Here is a 21,232-nt window from a genome sequence, read left to right on the forward strand (position 1 = left end):
TAATTAAGAGCTTGGAGTGAATTTAGTTAAATATAGAAATTTAATATAATTTCCATAATATAAGATTCTAAAAAAGCTTAAAAGTTTGGAGGAATTATATAAATTTTAAGCACATTTGCTTTTGATAATATTTCAGTTTAAGCACAGCTTATTTAATCACAATTATTTATCAATAGTTCTGTGATTAATTTTGCAAAAATTTGTATACCCTGCACCCATCGAAAATTGGTAAAGAGGGTATATTAGCTTTGTGTAAATGTATGTAACAGGCAGAAGAGAGCACCTCCGACCCCGTAAAGTATATCTATTCTTGAGCAGCATCAATTGCCGAGTCGATCTAACTTTTCAAATATTTCTAGAGATCTTAATTAAACTTGAATACAATAAAATTAGATTTGATTCAATATGTGAATATGGGCAATATTGAGAAAATTATTGTTATAGATATTTCCTTCTTTGGAGCGGAATTTTTTAATGATGTTTCACTTTAAAAGCTCAGCTTTGTTTAACTAAATTTATTTAAATAACTGTACATTTAATAGCTATATATAGCTATATATACTACATTTATAACAGCTAATTCCCATTTTTCATGTTAACAAACTGCATTCACTAACAAAGAGGGGATGGGGGGATTTCTGCTTAATTAAATCTCAAATACCTGAATTTATGCATTTGGATTTGTTTTAAATCAAAATTGTGGCACTTTCAGTGATTCAAATGGCTATTCAAACGCTTATCAATGGACATTTATTTATTTCCTGTGCTTGTATCGAGCAGCCCATCTGCTTTCGATTATATAATCCCGCAGCTAGCGGCTACTACAAAGTCGAGCGCAGAATCGCTGCAACTAACTTAATCATTCGCTTTATTTTTGTCTAAATTGTGGCTCATTCGTTATAGACCGGGTTTTGTGTTTTTAGTTTTTGTATTTTGGCACCTTCTGGGCTTTTGTCCAGGAGAAAGCGATTCGTTTGGAAGTTGTCTGTGTTTTAATTTACCTTGGCTAAAAACATTTAAATTATAATCGAGTCATTTACGTTGGTCGAATGTCGTAATATCTCAGCCGAGCAGAGGCTAATGATGCGCCTGGGAACGCAGAATTTGCCAACAGCGAAGAGGTGTGAAAGTACACTGTGGTTCTGGCCATTAAGTTAAACGGCTATGCGCCACCCACGTGCCCGGCATAGCCAAATGGCAAGCCATAAGCCGCAACGTTTTCCATTTCAATGGCTATGCTGCGGCCGCTGGCTGGACAGACCGCAAGAGCAAACCAAAAAGCCAAACACAAAAAGAAAACAATCACAAAAAACAGCAACAGCAGCAGCAACAACGACAATAACGAAAGTGAAATTCTACACAAAGATCGTGTTGGTGGAGCTGCACGCTTGACCAGCCAAGTGCCCGGCCCTGGCACCGGCTCAGCGCGGCTCGAGCTGGAACTCCGACTATGCTAATGTTTTTTTTTTTTGCTAGGCCAAGCCCCGGCAACTGCAGCGGCGGCGGCTGCAGCGGCGTGTCCAAAGACGTTGACAAACTAAAGTCAGTGAAATTTGGGTCAAGGAAATGCCAAACGACAGGTTAGAGGCCCACAAAGCCACACACACACACACACACACACTCACACATACGTGCGCAGATGACAGTTATTGCTGCGCTTGTTAGCAATTTTGAGTGCACTAATTGCCAAGTTTGTGTCTTGCAGTCTTTTGTTATTGGCTGCGAACGGATCTGCAGCAGCGGGCCGATAACCTTGCTGAATATGGAATGCAAATATCGCGGCACGTAAATCGTGTGCCCAGTAGGCGAAAGCTGGGCCTGGAAAAATCTATTGCTGTCAACGCTGTCAAATTGCAATTATATGCGGCCGCATAACATGCGCCTAACAGCCTGTTAAGTTACATGTCTGTTAACTGACAGACGCTGTGCAGCTCTTAACCGCAAGTCGAGGCTGTAAACCGTTTCAGTTGAGTTTGAAACGCGCACGCGTGCGGACGTTGGGAGCGCACACACACACATCAGGCACACACACACACTCACACACATACAGAGAAAGCACAAGATGTTAACAGTAATATAGCCAAGTAGATGCCGAATTAGAAATGTTTACCATTTAAGCGGCTCGCGCCTCATACAAATACTCGCACGTACAAGCGTGCGCTCTCTCACTCAACAGTTCTCTCACATTCGCTCGCTCTCTCTCTCTCTCTCTCGGCCGCTCGCTCGCTCGCTCGTGGCATTGCTCTCGCGCGCTAAAGTGAAAGTTCTGCCACACAAAAGTGGCAAAGGTCCGTTATCTGCTCGGCCAGCGCTGGCAAACGGGCAACTCTGACAATCAGACACACGCGGAACGTTCAGTTGACCGGACGCATGGCGCTTGACATGGTCAAGTAGCAACTCTTGAAGTGCTGAACTATATTAAATTCGCCAATAAATAAATGATTAAACATCAAAAACAGTGCGCCGTCAAAAACGAATGTTAAGCAACAAAAATTTTATAATTTCGTGTGTTTTATTTGTTGTTCTTTCGATTCAATTTAAATAAAAATAAGAAAAAAAAAGATCTTCAAGAGTCGTGCATGAAACGCGTTCGTTGCCTAAGTCTTTTGTTTTGCCTGTAGCGGTACATTTTGTGGTGTGGCGTGCGCGCGCTCGACTCGCGTCTCAGTTTCCAATTACAACATCAACAGTTGGTAATTGTTTTTCGCACTGTCCCCACATTAAAGCCCTCAACTAAGTGGAAATTGCAGCCGAGACGAACCGTCTAGCCGGAATAGTGTCCAGTGACGATCAACGACCGACGACCGACGACCAACGACCAACGACCGACGACCGCCGTAGACCAGCGCAAACATGTTTAAGTGGGTTATGCCGGCGTCAGCGTTAGCGTCGCGCACAAACGCGACAACAATAGCGGCAACAAGAACAACACCAACAGCAGCAGCCAAAACGACAACAGCAACAACAAGAACAACAACAAAACGGCAACTACTTTCCAACGCTTTAACAACATTAATAATAATAGGCGCATTATTTGTGCAGACAACAAGTGGATTTAGATCATCAATTGAAACGAACGGCGGTAAGTGACAGACCATTCCACCGATATACATATATATATATCCATATATATATATACATATATGGTATATAGTACAATTGCATAGAAAGCTGCTGTTAATAGAAAACTGTGCAAGAATTATAAACTGAACAATTGAATGAAAATCAATTTGGCAAATTGCTAGCTCATGTTTGCGGCCCGTTCTCATTGAGACAAATCGAAGAAGCGTGTCACTTCGACACTTTGCTGCCACTGCGAGTGAAAGCCTCTGCTGCTGGTCTTTGACAATGGCCAAAAAAATAAATAAAAAAAAACCAAAAGCGCAAAAAAATAATGGTAGAAAAAAAATAAAAGCCAACATAAACTGTGCCTTTGTGTCAATAACAATTCCACATGAAAAACTTTGGCACAGAAAATGACTTTCCATACAAACACACACACACACACACACACATGCACACCACAAGCAGAAGCGCAACGCACTTGACAATTTTTTGGTTCATTTTATGCTACATTACGGCCACACACACACACACACGCACACGCACAATAATATTTGCCATTTTTAGCTATTCAAACAAGCGCTGAGGATGAGCACATGAGGCTCATCTTTCTGTCACACACACACATGCGCACACATGCGCACAAATACCTGCACACACTTTCTTATGACAGTTTTTAACGTTTCTGCAAGCTGCTTTCGTGTTAATTGTTGCCGATTTAAAAAGTGAAACAAATTTCTAATGTGTCAAGCTATTAGCTGGAATCGAAGGCACTGGCACAGCTATTGAGTTTGCGTCGAAGTGGAGGTTGAGGTTTTATGTGTGCTGAATTAGTTCAAAGCGACATCAACAAACAAAAGACTTAAGCGGCAAACTTGAACAAGCTCTGTACGAGTATCATAAAAAAAGCAAATAATTCATTTGCACGCTTATTATTTATGTGGCACGTTTAATTACAAATCGAAAATTATGAAAATGTAGCGAAAGACTTCCTGAGTCGCGCAGCAATTTGTGAGGTTAGACTTCAGATAAAGCGAGAGAATGGGCAGCTTTGGATTATTAAGATATAGCAAATATTATTAAATTCGAAGAGTTCCTTTGAGAAGCAGCCACGAATGTTGATATTATATAAAATATTTAGACAGGTTTCTTCTTAATTTTCCCCTATACATTACGTTATTTATCATGACATTTATACATTTTACTAAAGGGCGAACTCATTTTGATATACATTAATAAGTTAAATAGGTTAAGGCGAACAGGAAACAGAAAATATTTGAGCTATCAAATAAAATGTCAGTAGAAAATAAGATAACTAAAACAGAGGGCCGGAAATATATCAAATATTTAGGATACGAATTAATGTTAATAAAAAACGAGAGCAAACATAACTAAAACTAGAGGAAAATAAAAATTTTGAATACAATAATTGAGTCACAAGCGAGAGGAAAGCGAAGTTTTAACAGCACGAGCGTTAAAAAAAAACGTTATTAACTCGAAATAAACAGCTCGAGATAATCAATATATGAATATGCGAAAATTCGCAACAAATTCGGAACACTAATCCATAAAATTTAACTTATAGTTAAGTATAAATTTCAATTAGAACAAAATAAAATATACATATTTTGCAATGCTCGGGTTATTAAACTCCAAGCTCAAGTTGCCCCATGGCAGAGTTTAACAGCAGTTGCAGTTTGTTTGTGCAGCAAACGCTGTGAAAACTTCTTGCCAAACACACACACACACACACACACACTCACACACACAATCAAATCATCAAATCATTGAACAAACACTTTTGTAGGTTGGCTCAGGTAGAAAAGAAAACGCAGTGCTTCCGTTTTGCGGACAACTTTGCTGCGTCAGGTCAGAGACAGCAAATGCCAATCATGCACACAATATATCATTACCAGCAGATGTGTGTGTGTGTGAGTGTGTGTGTGTGTGTGTGTGTGACTCTTGCAGCAAAGTTACAAGCATAAAACAATTTTCAATTTCTATTCAATTTTTATTTGTACACCAAAGAAAAACCCGCGGCCGAGCTGTCCGAGCTGATTGCGCGTGCGAAATGAAAATGTCTTGGCCAGTAGCCACAACAACAACAACAACAATAGCAACAACAACAACAACAACAATAGCAAATCTTATACAGGTTCTGATCGCCGCGTGTGCCAGTTAGCGTCTGTGCACTTGTCGGCCTGCAGTTGACGTTGAGTTTGCGGTAATTTGCGGCTCACTCCACTCAGCTAGCCTAGGGGCAGGAAGCTGTAGAGTTGAACACTTGGAAGACTTGCAGACTGCAGCCTGAAGACAGCACAACTTGCGGCAGCAGCGGCAGTCAGTCAGTCAGTTGTTTAGTTCAGCTCAGCTGCTCGTCGTTCAATTTTCCGTGTCGCTTTGGCATCGATATAATTTCGAGATCACGTTTTACCGCTGTGCGGTCAAATGCTCCACATAAGCGTCTCCCTCTCCCTCTCTCTCTCTCTCTCTCTCTCTCTTGGCAAATTATTGCGCTTCAAAAGCAATTCATAAGAGTCTTTTGTTTGGCTTTTAGGCGCACTAGGCTAATTGTTTAAAGGGGGCTCTTGACCAGGTACTTGAGCGGTATTTTTGATTTGTTATCAATTTATGCAAATTGCGCATACGCAAAGCTGTTTCAATTCATTTCATATTTCCCTTGCTTGCAATTAATGTGAAAGCGACATTTTTGACTTTCTTCCAACATTTTGTTTGGGCAGCGGGGGGCACAAATTTTCCCACAGACGTTTACCACATCATAAAACTTAAACTCAATCGCATTAAAAACTGTGACACATCATCAACATCAAGTGCCCGAGTGCGAGCATTTCACCCAAGAGAGAGACACACATTAAAACCGTACTCATAAATATCATATGATGGCAATTTAGTTGCACTTCCTACGTTAAAGAGTAGCGCGGAACTATTAGTGCATAGCTTAAATGAGTACTCATTCGTACTTATAGACTCATTCGAGTGTGTGTGAGCATTTAAGAGTATACTCATTCGTACTCAGACTCGTTTGTTGCTTGCTACTTAGTTTATCTTTTAAGCTCATCAGCAATTGTTCAAGCTCTGTGGCCATGTCTTGGCCATGTTTTCCTTTTATTGACAAAGCGGCAGTTACAAATTATCGACTCGTCAACACAGTTTGGCGAGTCCAAGACTTTTGTTATGGATGCGTCTAACAGGAAATACATAGCAAACATTCAATTTGTTTTGACATGTTTGGCGGTGAAAGTGAAATGCGCCTCGCTGACGATTGGCTGCCGTTGCTTTTGTTGGGAACTGTTGCCAGCTACTACTTCCGTTGTATGACACCACATATTCTTTTATTTTCGCACGAATTCAGCATTGGCATTAAATGTCTGTCGTTACGAACTCTTTCGTGTGCATCCATTAAACAGTATAACAAAAAACTTTTGATTGTCTTTTGTTAAGATTGGTTTTTTGGTTGTGCAGTCGGCAAGTCGAAGTCGCATTCTCAATGCTTTGGTTATCGATTGGAAATGAGGCTTTTGCCAAAATGATGTCATTTATTGCGGCCGACAACTTTCACTGCTCGTTCACACACTCAACACACACACACACATACACGGACAATACTCTTCTGTTTTATTTAGTTATAGACTTGCAATCATCTGGCATATTTGATTTGATGTTCAGCCAAATTTTTTTTTTCCACATTTGTATTGACATAAAAGTTAGGGTAGATGCAGATGCATATGCTATATCGATTGCACTTCGTCATTTCGGAAAACAGAGAAAAGCGGTTTGCTAAGCCCCCTCTTCACATCAGTTCCCCTTCTGTTCCACACAAATTTTTCACTTAACCAAAACCGTTTCATTGTGCAGAAACAATACAAATAATAATAATCATTTACATGGGCACAAAGCAAAGTTCTTATCATGCCCCAAGGCCCCAACGAATTTGAATGACCTGGCAGAAAAGTGCCACACAAAAAGCTTAAGATAATAATAATAATAATAAGAGTTGTAATGAAAACAAAACGGAATAATGTACTTACCTACAATGCATGAACAATAAAGCAGAGCGGAGCAGGCCAGAAACGAAACTGGCGCAAACACCACCACAGCCATGTCCCATACGATGATATCTTTTACTAACTACATCTGTGTGTGTGTGTGTGTGTGGTGTGCTGCTTGACCAACGGCTGGAGCCCCGCTTTTGGTGTCGCTGCGCAACCTGTTCGTCGCAGAACGCACTCGGCTCGTGGTTGACACTGTGATTACCTTTCTTGTTGCGATACGAGCAGAGAGATGGCTGCGTGAGATAGAAAGAGAGATTCCAGATATTAATTCAATAATAAATACAATATATAACAAGCACTAGCCAGCAGCTTCTGACCACGGCAAATACAACAAAATACACCCACCAGCCATATTTAACTGCACTGCGCACTTTGCAGCTTCATAAAGTACACACTACTGCAATTTTTACACACTTAAACTAATTAAAATGTTTATTTTTCTTAATATTTCACTGCCAAAGCGCCAAAATTGTCAACTTTTCTTGCGTGCAAAAGCCGGCCTTAGACTATCGATAAGCGATAACAATCTCGATGGTGCAATTGCTTACAGAGCTGCACGCACAAGGGCTTGGTATGCAGTTTACATAAAATGAACTAGTTCGATTTCGTTTATACATAGAAATAAATAATTTGATGCAAGGCAACGCAAAGGACATTAACATTGATTTGCTCACATTTATATTTGCCACACTTTGCAATAAATCGCAAACAGTTATGTAACAAATAATATATGTAAGAAATCTGCTGCTGCACATGCGTGAGCTGCATACGCAGCTTTACTATTTGATTGCCATTGCGATAGCGCACGCATCAGGCGATTGTCGTGACACGATATACAGTGGGCGCATCACTGTCACGCGTTTTGCTCGCCTGTTTTAATACTGGTTTTGCAGAAAATACAACAACAACAATAAAAACAATTTCCCATTAGAATTGCATGCGTAAAATACGTACAACTATGTATGTGCAGAGGAATATATATATGTATGATATATGTATGTGTATGTATGTATGGCATGTACAGAGCGACTGTCAGCAGTGGAAGCACTTGCACATTCACTGTTACATTACCGGTCTTTTCGGTCGCCGCATTTTATTTGGGTCACTGTTACAATTTACACCGTGGCAAGCGAGGGGGGCGTGGACGCTGGCAGGTGAAGGCGACGCAGCCGATGCCGATTCGGATGCTGTGCCAATTCGAGCAGCGACACCCGACGCCGCGACCCACAGCCGGGATCAAATGCGAGCATCTGCAAAGCTGTATGCATATGTGTGTGTGTGAGTGAGTGAGTGTGTGTGTGTATTTATGCCGCGACTTTCAAATGCAATTTTATGTAATTCAAGGCGCTGCCTTCCCGTTTGGCGTGGCTTTGCGTGCAAATCGGTTATATGCTGCATGCCACAGTCCAATTCACAAAGCGCCTACCAGAGCATGCAACAAGTTATGCTTAATATGTTACTCCAGCTGCAGTTATTGCTCTTATTGTTGTTGTTCTTGTTGTTGCTGTTGTTAAACAATTCAATTAAAATGTGATTAATAGAAATGTTTTGTTCCGGCTCAGCTGCCACACAGTGTTGCCACTCTATTTGCTGCCAGTGTGACCCTGACCATCATATATTATCGCTGACAAGCATTTCGATCTGCAAGTGCAGTGTTGCTCAAGGGTCAAAAGCTTGAGCTTTATTACACAAATGCTTAAAGGCAAGCAACAAAAAAATTAAAACTTTCATTTTCCAACACGCAAAACGGAAAAACTTCTTGCGTGACATCGCAGAATGGCGTAGAAAGAGATGCCATATCAGAGAGATTATACAGAGATGTTTGTATTAGCGCAGAGTCGCACGTAAAGCCCATTAAAATTAATAAAAAGACGAAGATGAAAACAAGAAAAATACAATCATAAAACAACAGCTACAAATCACAAAACAAATTCAATTTAACTAGCACGAAAACCACAACAACAAAAAACTCATGGCCAGGCACTCTCGCTTTAGCTCGGATGATTATTGCCTTTGTTGTTGTTGTTGTTGTTAGATTTGTTGTCGTTGTTGGGCTAGTCATAATTAGTAGTAGCCCGAATCAAGCGATAGAGATTCATATAAAAAACAAAAACCAACAGTAAACAGTTTTCCTTTTGTCTATGAAAAGTGAAATTAAGCTCGAGACAAATGTTACAACTTTTTATGATAATTACGTGAAAAGTGACAAATGTTTGGCCTCTGCTTTATCTAGTTATTATAATTTTTGCAATCAATATGTCGTTAGGGAAACTTGTCTGATATCTAATAATCTTTTACATATAGTTTTTAACTGTTTAAAGCAAACTTTCGACAAATGATTACTTGATAATTAAATGGGTATGCAGTTTATTTTCAGATAAGCCTTAAGAAATGTTTGTTCCATTAATGCAACTATAATTACCATTAATTTAGACCAAGAACATTTCAACACTTTCACAATACAATCAGAGCAAGAATTTTTAAAAATGCAAAACTGGTCGGGAGCACAACATCTATGCAAATTGATGCCTTGTCTGAAACCGATCCGACACGTGGTATTGCATGTTTGCATACACTTCCATATGCGACTATATAGTTACTTTTTTTTCTTTTTTTCTTTTTTTGCAACGTTGAGCTAATTGATCGATAATAATTTTCCATTTTACCGTTAAAGCGCCTCGTTTGTTTACATTCTTTGAGCGCGACGCTGCGCACCTTCTGGCAGCACTGCGCGGCAGTCGGATGCTTGGGAAGAAAACAAGTTCTACGAATTCGATCTGCTGAATGGCTCTGCGTTGCTTGCCGTGCAGCATATTTCATGATTTAATTAATTTTTCGTTTGCCCACCTGTGTGTGTGTGTGTGCGTGTGTGTGTGTAAATTTCACTGCATGCGATATAAATGAAATGCAGTCGCTAACTGTTTCCAGACTGCAGCAAAAGCATACCAAAGCCCATTCCAATTGGAATTCGAACTCGAATTGTGGAGGGCCCAGTGTGACCCACTGAGAATGTCGCGCTTTTTCTCTTTTTGCCAAAACAAATAAGTTCGTTTCACTGCACTTGATAACTGTTTCAAGACTGCAGCCAAAAGTATTCCAATTCGAATGGAAGAGCGACAAGGCAAGGGACAGAGGTTGCCACTCTTTTTTCTTTTCGGCATTGTTAATGCTGCTGCGCAACAAGTTTGCCGTTGTTTTGTTTGATTGGGCAACCTGTTATCTCATTTTCGGCTGCTTCCTGACTGCGTTCTGCTGCTTATTCTTTGCCATTTGTATGATAAACACCGAAAAATGTTTTTTGAAAAAAAAAAAGCAACGCAAAATTATTCAGGCGTTTGACACACTTTCGTTCCACCCAAAGTCAAGAGAGCAGCGCGCTGCGTGCGTGTGTGTGTGTGTGTGAGCCGGCTTTTTGGCTGCTCTCAGTTGTTGTTGTTGCTGTTGCGATGCTGTAACCTATTTTGCATGCCAAATCGCGTTGATTACGCTGATACATTGACTCGAATTTCTTGTTGCGCCAATTGGGGTCAGAGGCTGGCGATAAGTCGTCTCCGCACTGCCTGTCAAATCGAATTAAAACCCAACCAAATCACAAATCATTTATAAGAGTCACGCGCGCTCAGTTACGACTACGTTTTCGCTCTTAAGAGCAGGTGGGGCGCACCAAAAAAAAAAAAAAAAAAAGAATTTATAAAAAAAATAAATACAAATATCTAATGTTCATGCAGCGACGCGTTGAAACATTCTTTGCATATTTAATGGACAATGCCGCAACGAACCGAGTGTTTTGCTCATTGAATTTCTCACTCTTTTATCAGACACACCCAGAGCCAAAGACTATTGTGAAGGTCACGAATTGGAAGAATAGAGAGCACGACTGGGTAGAGTTGGGATTGTGTTCATTAAAAGCCTTTGTCAAGTGAGAAATGCGGTTGATTTTAATGGAACAGCTGCTCAGCAGTTATAACATATATTAACCTAACCTCAATTGCCTAACATTTGTTTAACATTTGATAATAACATTTGGCATATCACATATCACATTCTTAATGCATTCAGGACACTAATAAAAGCTACTCTAGTTCTTAAAGTCTCACATAGTTTCTGTTTATAACAATAGTATCTAGTTATACACCTAATAACTTAATTTCCAAGCTTCTAACGCTCTTAGCTAACATTTTGATTATTCAATTAGCTGCCACACACTCAACATATGCATTATCTTAGCTAAATGTAGCCCTTGCATGTGCCATTAACATTTTGCTCGCCTTAAATCAAACAAATTATGTTAAGCTGCATAATTAACACTCGACTACACACACACACACACACTCGCACAGCCATTGAAAGTTCGCTAGCAGGGCAAGAGAGCGCTGACAGACACCATAATTATGTTAACTACAAGCAGCACTGTTAAGCGTGCGCTGTTAAGTTAACAGCGCGTGGGGCCTGCGGCCATTTCCCATCGTTTGTGGGTTTACCAACTTTTAACGATTGTCGGAAGAATACTTCAGCGCACTTGAGTGTCTAATCATAAAATGCGAAATGTCTGCAAATAATAAAGCCACAAAAAGTGAGCACATTTTTAATAAAAGAAAAAAAAAACTAAATAATAAAAACGCAGCAAAGCCGCAGAGCAGAAAAACGAAATCATTAACAAAACTACAAATGAAATGAAGAAATATATAAGAAAATAAGAAATGAAATGAAAAAGGCAAACAAAACACTATCACTTTTCGCAATTATGGTTTTTTTTTTTATTATTTGCGGTTGGAGTTGGAGCTGAGGTTACGGGCGCTACGTACCGAACATTCTAATTGGAGTTTGTTGGGCGCCGCTGATAAGTTATTCACTTTTCGCGCCGTGTTTACTTTCACTGCGAGCACCTTTTTCTCTGTCCGCTTTATAGGTGCAGGAGTTGTTGAGGGAAACTCCAGGCGCATGTTTTTTTTTTTTATGGCTGCCGCATTTTATGTGCCTAGCTGTAAATGTAATTGTGCTTGTTTTTCATTTAATTAGCAACTTGATTGTTAATTGATTGCGACCACAGAATAACGATTTTATATATATATTTTCCCTGTTGGCTTAGAATCTGGCACTCAACGTGAATTTCGACTGTGCTCCAATTTCACACAAACATTGACATAGTCTCTGCGGCCAAAAACTGGAAATGGGAGCAGCCGCAGCCGGCACCAAGTGGAGCAAGCGCCAGCGCTTGAGGTGTTAATTGTCGGCTAAGCTCCCCTCCCCCTCCCCCAGCCCTAGCACCTGCAGTTCCACACAAAAAAAAGAAGATCGATAAATGTCTAAAATGTCATGTTGCCAGTCGCATGTAATTTGCTAATGAGCAAAGTTTTTGCGGCGCGACATCATTTGCCAAAGCAGCCCAAAATGCAATCAAGGTGCATTTAACTTGACAGCAGCAGCAGCAGCAGCAGCGAGTTTATAAAAAGCCAGCTTTGAACTTTGACCTTGCTGCAGCAAGCGCGGCAAACGGCACTTTCACTTGGCAACTGCCTTTCAACTGGCCCCGTTAGCAGCCGCTTGCAGCACTTGCGGCAAATGTTGCTCCTCATGTTAATTGAGTTTATTGTTTTGGCGGTTTTTTCTGGTCTTTTGTTTTTTTTTCTTTGGCTCATAATTAGCACTGCAAAACGCCATTAAATGGCCAACTTTATGGGCAAAAACCCAATTAAAAAAAAAAAATGTCACTTTCATTTCAAGAATTTCATAGAAACTACTTAATTTTTACCAGGCTAATCCAATTATGTACAGTTGCCTGGCTTTGATTTCTGCAGTTGGCTGCTTAATTAATTGGCCCCAAGCATTAGGCTGAAGCGGAAATTGCTCGCAACTCAATTAGAATGCTAAGCAACTCTGATTTTCGTGTGGAAGAATAAAACCAATTGGGTTTCATATCTCCGAAGCAGACGAAATTGACTAGTTCGACTTGGCTCTTGATGCTGCTTGAGGTGAAGACAAAAAAAAAGACTCCTCTTGCCTTTTAGAATCATTTGCACAAAACTATTATACCCTCCTTTACATAGGTACAGGGTATACACATAGAGACACAAAATTCTTTACGAGCTTTGGTTATTGAAGGGAAAGTGTTCATACTTAGATATTAGTTAATATATAATATATAAAATATAAAAGATAATAGATAAAGGATAATAGATAATAACAAATATAGTTAATAGTTAATAGATAATCTATAATGGTTAAAAGATTAAAGAGAATACGTTTGTTCAATATTCTAAATTGCGGACTTTAAGAACTGAAGAATGGACTTGAATTAAAATATAGTATACCCTGGACCAATTTAAAAAGGGGGTAATAGACTTGTGCGAACATATGTAACACGCAGAGAAAAGCATATTGAACCCTATTACTATATATATATGCTTGATCAGTACGTTGATTTCAGAGCCCATAAGAAATTCATGATGTAGGTTGTCGATTTAATAAGCATCGATAAATAGATAAATATCGATTTTTTGAGAATATAGAAGCTCGAAGAGCTGGCATGTAAAATGGCGCGATTATTTCACCTTTTAGAAACCCAATTAAACCAGGAATCGTAACTCTTCTTAAGCATGGAAAAAACAAAACAGAAAAGCTTTCTTAAAAATTGAATCATTTTCTAAATATTCTAAAATATTAATTCAACTTCGTTTGCTCTCTCTCTCTCTCTCTCTCTCCTCCGGCAGCTGGTCGCAAATTGTTTGGCGGCTATCGCATAACGCCAAAGCACTGTCGCGCCACCAAAACGCTGCCCAGCTCGGATCCGCGCTCCAATGGCCCCACCATATGCATGTTCAATCACGAGTGCGCGCAGCGGGGCGGCGAGGTGGTTGGCGCTTGCATGGATGGCTTCCTGTTCGGCGCCTGCTGTCAGATACCGCAGACGCACGAGCTGGCCAGCACGCTGATCAACGATGCACAGAATGCCTACTTCCAGCAGCAGCAGCAAAAGCTGCAGCAGCACCAGCAGCAGCAACAGCAGCAGCAGCAGGCGGCGGCACAATCCTCCTATGAGAACTATGGCGAGCAGCAGCAGCAGCAGCAGCAGCAGCAGCAGCAGCAGCAGCAGGAGCAAGAGCAGCAGCAGCAGCAGCAGGAGCAGCAGCAGCAGCAGGAGCAGGAGCAGCAGCAGCAGCTCAGTGATGAGCAGCCGGCGCAGGGCATTTACGATCAACAGAATCTGGATAAGGTGTATCAGCAGCTGGGCAGCACGGCCGGTCAGGGTCAGACACAGGATAAGCTGAGCTTTGCCAGCAGCTCCACGGAGGCGACACACTCGCAATCCGCCAGCGTGGAGTTCGAGCAGGAGGCGGAGCTACAGCCCAATAATGAGGCGATCAGTACCAATGAGCTGAAGCCAACGGAACTGCCGCCAGCCATACATGTGAACAAGCATTCCGTGAAGATAAGCACGTTCTCCTCGCCGCCAGGCAATGATGACTTCGTGATGCAGGTGCTGGCAACGCTGCCGCCCGAGCATTCGGATGACGTTCTGACATTCACCACCGAAGTGCCTAACAAGATAGTCAACGGGCATTTGGAGCACAGCAGCTCCGAGTCCAGCAGCTTTGAGGAGACGCCCGCCACCAAGGCGCCAGCTAGTATAACCACGCCCAAACCCAAACCGAAGCCGCAGCCCAAACCGCAAGCCAAGCCGCCGCTAAAGACCGCGGCACAGTCCAAGCCTGTGCCCCAGCTGGCCGAGGTGATGAAGCGACCAGTGCAACAGCTGAAGCCCAAGCCTAAGCCCGCCCAGCAATCGAATATGCATCATCACAATCATCTGATACTGGATGGCGGCGAGTTTACGCACAGCGACATCACACATCCCGGCGCCGATGCGGATCTGGTTGAGGATTTGCAGTTCTCCACGGGCTACGGCCCACAGCCTGTCTATGTGCAGCCACCGCAGGAGCAGCAGCATCAACAGCAGCAGCAGCATCATCAACAGCAGCAGCATCATCAACAGCATCAGCAGCAGCCCTCATCCCAGAGCTACATCTCCTCCTCCTCCTCTTCGAGCAGCACGCAGCCCAGCGCCGCGTCGGAAGATAAATATATTCTGGTGCCCACCTACAACAACGAGAAGCGACCCGCTACGGCACAGAGCAATCCCACCACAGTCTCCTCCATAACCACGCACGTGGACTCTATTGAGTCGATTATATTGCAGCTCAATAACAGCAGCCATGGCCCCAGCTACAATGTGGTCAGCCAGCAGACGCCCTCGTATGGCTATGCGCCGCAGTCGGAACACAGCGAGACGTCGGCCACCGCACAGTCGCCCAGCTACTATGAGCAGGGTAGCCAGGAGCAGAACAACGAGGCTACCAAGGCACAGGAGCTGGAGCAGCAGCAGCAGCAGCAGGATTATGGCTATACGACCACCGCCTATGATGAGCCCAGCTATGACAAGGTGTCCGCTGAACAGGATGCGGGTGCCACGTACAGTCAGTCCGTGGAGCTGTCCACGCAGCGTCCCACCTACAATGAGGATCAGTCTCAGGTGCTGGACGAGCACACAATGCCAGCGACTACCTATCATGATGCCAGCTCGCCGCAGGCACCGCAGACCTCTGAGTTTAATAAAATGCCCGTCATGGGCATAGCCTATCCGGTGGACATGTCCTACATGGAGGGTGATGAGCCCTCGGGCTATGGTCAGCTCAGCAGCGGTTCGCTGGAGGGCAACACTGAGGTCAACTTTGAGAAGATCACGAACAGCTACACGGAAGCGCCACAGTCTCCCTCGCCCGCCTATGTGCGTCCCTCGACGCCCAATCGTCCCGTGGCCTCCTACATCGGCATGGTGACCATGCAGCACTACAATGATCCCTTGCCCGCCGAGGTGTCTGTCTCCTCGCACACCACCAAGGTGCAGGAGCAGTACGATGAAACCTCCGCGGGCTATCAACAGCAGCAGACCGAGAAGCTGGCCACAGCCAGTCCGGCGGCCACAACAACAACGCAAGCGCAGCGCCCGCAATACGACACTCCTGCTGAGAGCTCCTCACTGCGTCCAGTTTTGATTACCGCCAGTCCCAGGCCGCGCCCCAAGCCCACGACAAGGCGTCCGCCCGCCAAGCAGCCGACGAGCACCAAGAAGAAGCCTCCACAGAGCGAGCAGAACACGAGAAGACCCGTCCAGCAGCAGCAGCCCCCGAGCAGCAGCAGCTACCACACAGAGGCGTCGGAGTCATCCGTCAACCACATCCAGATTAAGCAGCCGGCGGCCAACTACAACAATGAGCCGCAACAGTTGGACTCCGGTTACGGCCACGGTCCGAGCTCGGGCTATGATCAGCCGGCGGCAGCTACTTCCAGCTATGAGGAATTCTCCTCGGCTGCTTCCGGCTCGGGCTATGAACAGCCCGCCACGCCTACGGCCAGCTATGATGATCCCTCCTCTCCGGCTGTCAGCTACGGTCATGGCAAGCCCGCCCAGCCCAGTCCCAGCTACGAACAGTCGGCGCCAGCACCTGTGCCCGCGCCCGCACCAGCCACATATGAGCAGGCCGCTCCATCCGTGCTCAGCTACCATGAGCCGGCGGCCAGCTCGCCAACGCGCAAGCCCATCTCCTCCAAGCCGATTGCCACCAGCTATGTGACGGGTCCGACTACGCCGCGTCCGCCAGCGACCGTGGACTATCACTACGATAAGGTGCCGCCGCTCTTTATGGCCGACGACAAGCTGGATGCGTTTATACAGAGCACGGCTGAGAATATATTGGGCTCCACGCCGGGCAACTATCAGCCGCCCCTCTATGCGACCGCCTCCACGCCCATATACATCCAGCAGCCGACGAGCAGCAGCTATGGTGGCCACAAGAAACCGGGCTTTGTGCAGATCAACATTACGCCCAAGCCCTCGAAGCCGACTGTGCTGATCACGCCGAAGCCGTCGAACATAAATGTGGCCACGTCGAGCAACTGGGATAACACGAAATTGGGTGACAACACAAATTCCAATGTCTATGGACCGATTGGGACGCGACGTCCCGGCAATACGCCGTCTGGGGTAAGCTCCAACGATTTTGAGGATCCGGGCTATTTTGGCATGCCAGCCGGCGGTGTCGGCAGCAGTCCGGTGCACTTGACCTTCACACAATCGACCACAGAAGCGCTGTACGGTGTGCCATCCGATGATAAGCCCGCTTTTCCGGGCTATTATGGTCCGACGCCCACATATCCGGCATTCTCGGTGCCCGGCGAGAAGGTTGGCCAGATTGTCGAGGAAACCTATACCTCACCGAATGATTTTGTCAACTTCCCGCCGGTGCGCAATCCAAATCTGAACATGTCCGCCGCCTCGAGCGCCGTGACCAGCGATCTGGAGCTATCCACGCCCGCTTTTGTCGAGGATATTGTGCTGAAGGACAAGATGCACACGCTCGTGCACAAACTGGTGGCCTCATTGCAGGGCAACTTTGAGGCGCTCGCCGACATGATTGATGAGACAAACAATACGGCCTCCACCTACTCATCGGGCGTCGCCAGCACCAGCAATGTCAACCGCAAGACCACACGTAAGCCGGTGCGCGTGGCGACCACCTCGAAGCCCAGGTCGACCACAAAGAAGCCGGTGTCGCGTGTCTCCACCAAGGCGCCCAACAAGAAGACCTCGGCCACCAGCACACGCAAACCGGCCACGCGTCGACCCGCCTCGGCGGCCAGCAGCAGCACAACGCGTCGTCCCAGCTCGAAGAAGCCAACGAAGCGCGTTAGCACCACGGCCAAGACCACGGCGCGGCCCGAGAACGATGAAATTGTCGACGAGGAGGATGAGGAGGATGTCAATCCGAGTCCGCATGAGAACGAAATCGAACAGGAGACGCTGAGCTCTTACGGTGGTGCAAACGGACGCAAAATACGTAAGTGTTGAGTGTTTGTAGCATGGACCCCAACAACAAACTGTCTCTCTCTCTCTCTTCTCTGTTTTCTCTCTTGTTCCTAATATGATTCATGCACATTATGTTCGATAACCCCTAACCCCCCCAAAAATCCATCCGAATCGATCGTCCCTAACCTGACACTTGCATTTTAATCCATCCAAAATTATAGCACGTCGCCGCCTGAAACGGCCTGGCCATAGGCAACGCCATCATTGATCAACCCAATCGCTATTCCCCCCATAGTCACATAGCTAGTTCTAGTTCCCAGTCCCAGTTAATCCCACAACCAATCCTTTAGTTCATCCAATTCTTGCCTCGTCCCGCAAATATTCGCAGTTCTATTCCCAATATTTTTTCTTCGCTGTACCTCACTTGGCTGTCAGTCCGGACGCTCGCTCGCTCGGTCACCCGTTCATTCGCTCTCACTCTCTCGCTTTGTGAACACTCCCTACTCCTAACCTCACATTTCACTCCCCATCAACAGAATGCGGCGTACGTCCACATGTGAAGTCGGGTCGCATTGTCGGCGGCAAAGGCTCCACATTCGGCGCCTTTCCCTGGCAGGTCCTGGTCCGCGAGTCCACCTGGCTGGGCCTCTTCACCAAGAACAAATGTGGCGGCGTTCTAATCACCAGTCGCTATGTCATCACCGCCGCACATTGTCAGCCCGGGTAAGTCTTAAGCCCTAATCCTAACCAAATCCTTTTGCTAATATTCCAATTATTTCTTTAGTTTCTTGGCCTCCTTGGTCGCTGTCATGGGTGAGTTTGATATCTCCGGTGATCTGGAGAGCAAACGTCCCATTACCAAGAATGTCAAACGCGTCATTGTCCATCGCCAATACGATCCGGCCACGTTCGAGAACGATCTGGCGCTGCTGGAAATGGACAGTCCCGTGCAGTTCGATACGCATATAGGTAAGTCGTTGGGTGCCACAGCAAAGTTCGATTACTGGCAATACTTTATAATTGTGGGTTAAAGCAAAAACGTTAGCTATCGCTTTTTTATCGCCCAGGCGACACTTTGGCGATAGCACACATATATTCCCTAAATGCATATAGCTAAGTATTTGGATTTTGGAAGCTATAGTAAAGCTAGACTATGTGAAAATACATTTTAATTGTGTGCAAATGTGTAAACGTTAGCTTATCGCTTTTTTATCGTCCAAGCGATACTTAGGCGATATCACACATATATTCAATAAATGTTTATATATAAGTAAGTAGGTTTTGTGAGCTATAGTAAAGCCAGACTTTGTGGAAATACTCAATAATTGTGTGCAAAGACAAAAACGTTAGCTATCGCTATTTTATCACCAAAGCGATACTTTGGCGATAAATCTTATATATTCACAAAATGTTTATAGGTAACTCGTTAGAGTTTGGTTGCTTTATAATTATGTCAAAAGCATAAACGTTAGCTATCGCTTTTTTATCGCCCAAGCGACAGTTTGGCGATAGAGCACATATATTCTCTAAATGCACCAAATGAACCTTTGCGCGAGAAAAGTAACTTATAAATAACAATCGCTTTCTTAACCCCAAAGCGAGAATTAGTCTTATGTCTATATGAATCCTTAGTTATATCTTCCTGTTGGTCATATTTAAAGCAATTCCTACTCACATTTAAGTTAACAATCCGCCAGGTCATATTTAAAGCAATTCCTACTCACATTTAAGTTAACAAAATGTCCAACTTCTTCCTTGCAGTGCCAATTTGCATGCCCAACGATCTGGCTGACTTCACCGGTCGCATGGCAACGGTGACCGGCTGGGGGCGTCTCAAGTATGGAGGCGGTGTGCCCTCGGTGCTGCAGGAGGTGCAGGTGCGTCTGGTGGCTGGTGGTCAGCTGGTGGCAGCCAGCTTGGCTTGACATTTAACCGAATAAAACTTTTAATTGCTATTTCGCACGCAACAGGTGCCAATAATTGAGAACAGCGTCTGCCAGGAGATGTTCCACACCGCCGGGCATAACAAGAAGATTCTCGGCTCGTTTCTGTGCGCGGGCTATGCCAACGGGCAGAAGGACTCGTGCGAGGTGAGCTGCACATAATGATGCAATTAGTAGAGAAACTTTTAATCATGTATATATCCTTCATTGTCCTGCTGCAGGGCGACAGCGGCGGTCCCTTGGTGCTGCAGCGTCCCGACGGACGCTACGAGCTGGCCGGCACCGTGTCGCATGGCATCAAGTGTGCGGCGCCGTATCTGCCGGGCGTCTATATGCGCACCACATTCTACAAGCCCTGGCTGCGCAGCATAACGGGCGTTAAATAGACGCCACGCCCACGGCATCCAGAGCGCAACTGTAAATAGAAAAGTAGGTTTAGAGGACATTTAAGCGTGGCAAAGCGAGATAAAACAAACAAAAAACTTTTATTTAACTTAAAAGACGAGCGTCGCATTCACAAAACTCATTTCACTTCCCTTTCCACCCCCTGCATTAGTTTAATTGGATAATGGCGCGCGTTTACAGTTTGACAAGCACTGTGGCTTTCAAACTGGCAACATTTCCCATTGCCTACTCTGCGGCGTTTTCGAAATGTGTGTTAAATGTTTAAAAATTTAACCAATTTAAGAGCGAGCAACGTTCCCCTCCCCCCCCTCACACTCCCACACATGCGCAATAATAATTGTAAGACATATTTATTTTAATTGCTAAGCTTATTTATTTATTTATTTATTTATTAACTATTGAGCTGCCGTTTTTTTTTGCTATTTATTTTGATTCAACTAAAAACTGTAGCATGCGTTTTTTATTTTTTTACATACGAAAAAAACAAAAAAGAGAAAATAATAATTTTAATATAATCAATTGTTAATTTTCATAGGCAAATTGTTGTTATGTTAAAATGCAAATATGCGCGAGCGAGAGAGCATATGTTTTTAGTTCAATTGAATTTATTAATTAATTAATTTATGCCTATGATATACGATATATCTATACGATATATTTAACTTATATCTATGTATTTCTACATACAATTTGTTAGCAACTTAAGCGTACAAAACGAACAAAGCGAAAAACACAAACACAAGAAAAATATCGACGAAATAAACGAGAGTAAATAAGTACAAAAAAATGTTATTAGTTTTTCAAGGTTGAGAATTATTAAGGCCACAAGATTAATATGGCATTATACATTATTCTTGGTCAAAATTCATGTGAAAATGGAACCC

At 43.9% G+C, this 21,232-nt stretch overlaps 1 protein-coding gene across 2 annotated transcripts; it reads left to right on the top strand.

Moving 5' to 3' along the window:
- The first annotated feature begins 2,838 nt into the window (after positions 1-2,838).
- On the top strand, positions 2,839-20,394 carry flz (filzig). Of its 2 annotated transcripts, XM_064686564.1 has the most exons (9): positions 2,839-3,082; positions 13,847-14,216; positions 14,301-18,035; positions 18,222-18,229; positions 18,492-18,723; positions 18,785-18,969; positions 19,762-19,877; positions 19,971-20,090; positions 20,165-20,394. In XM_064686564.1, the coding sequence occupies exons 1-9, from the start codon at positions 2,854-2,856 to the stop codon at positions 20,327-20,329; spliced, it is 5,160 nt and encodes a 1,719-aa protein (XP_064542634.1). In that variant the 5' UTR covers positions 2,839-2,853; the 3' UTR covers positions 20,330-20,394. The 2 variants fall into 2 exon arrangements, with proteins under 2 accessions (XP_064542634.1, XP_064542635.1); XM_064686565.1 differs by lacking the exon at positions 18,222-18,229 and having other exon boundaries at positions 14,301-18,031; positions 18,537-18,723.
- Positions 20,395-21,232: the final 838 nt, after the last annotated feature.

This window comes from Drosophila montana, unplaced genomic scaffold (genome assembly GCF_035044405.1).
Source record: "Drosophila montana isolate Dmon_TW-CO22-7 unplaced genomic scaffold, ASM3504440v1 contig_3200_1, whole genome shotgun sequence".
NCBI classification, from domain to species: Eukaryota; Metazoa; Arthropoda; class Insecta; order Diptera; family Drosophilidae; genus Drosophila; species Drosophila montana.

Excerpts from the sequence above, each read along its gene's own strand:
- flz (XM_064686564.1), top strand. The coding sequence starts at position 2,854 with ATGTTTAAGTGGGTTATGCCGGCGTCAGCGTTAGCGTCGCGCACAAAC. Across the intron at positions 3,083-13,846 it reads ATCAATTGAAACGAACGGCG|CTGGTCGCAAATTGTTTGGC; the intron begins GTAAGTGACAGA and ends CTCCTCCGGCAG. Across the intron at positions 20,091-20,164 it reads GGCAGAAGGACTCGTGCGAG|GGCGACAGCGGCGGTCCCTT; the intron begins GTGAGCTGCACA and ends GTCCTGCTGCAG.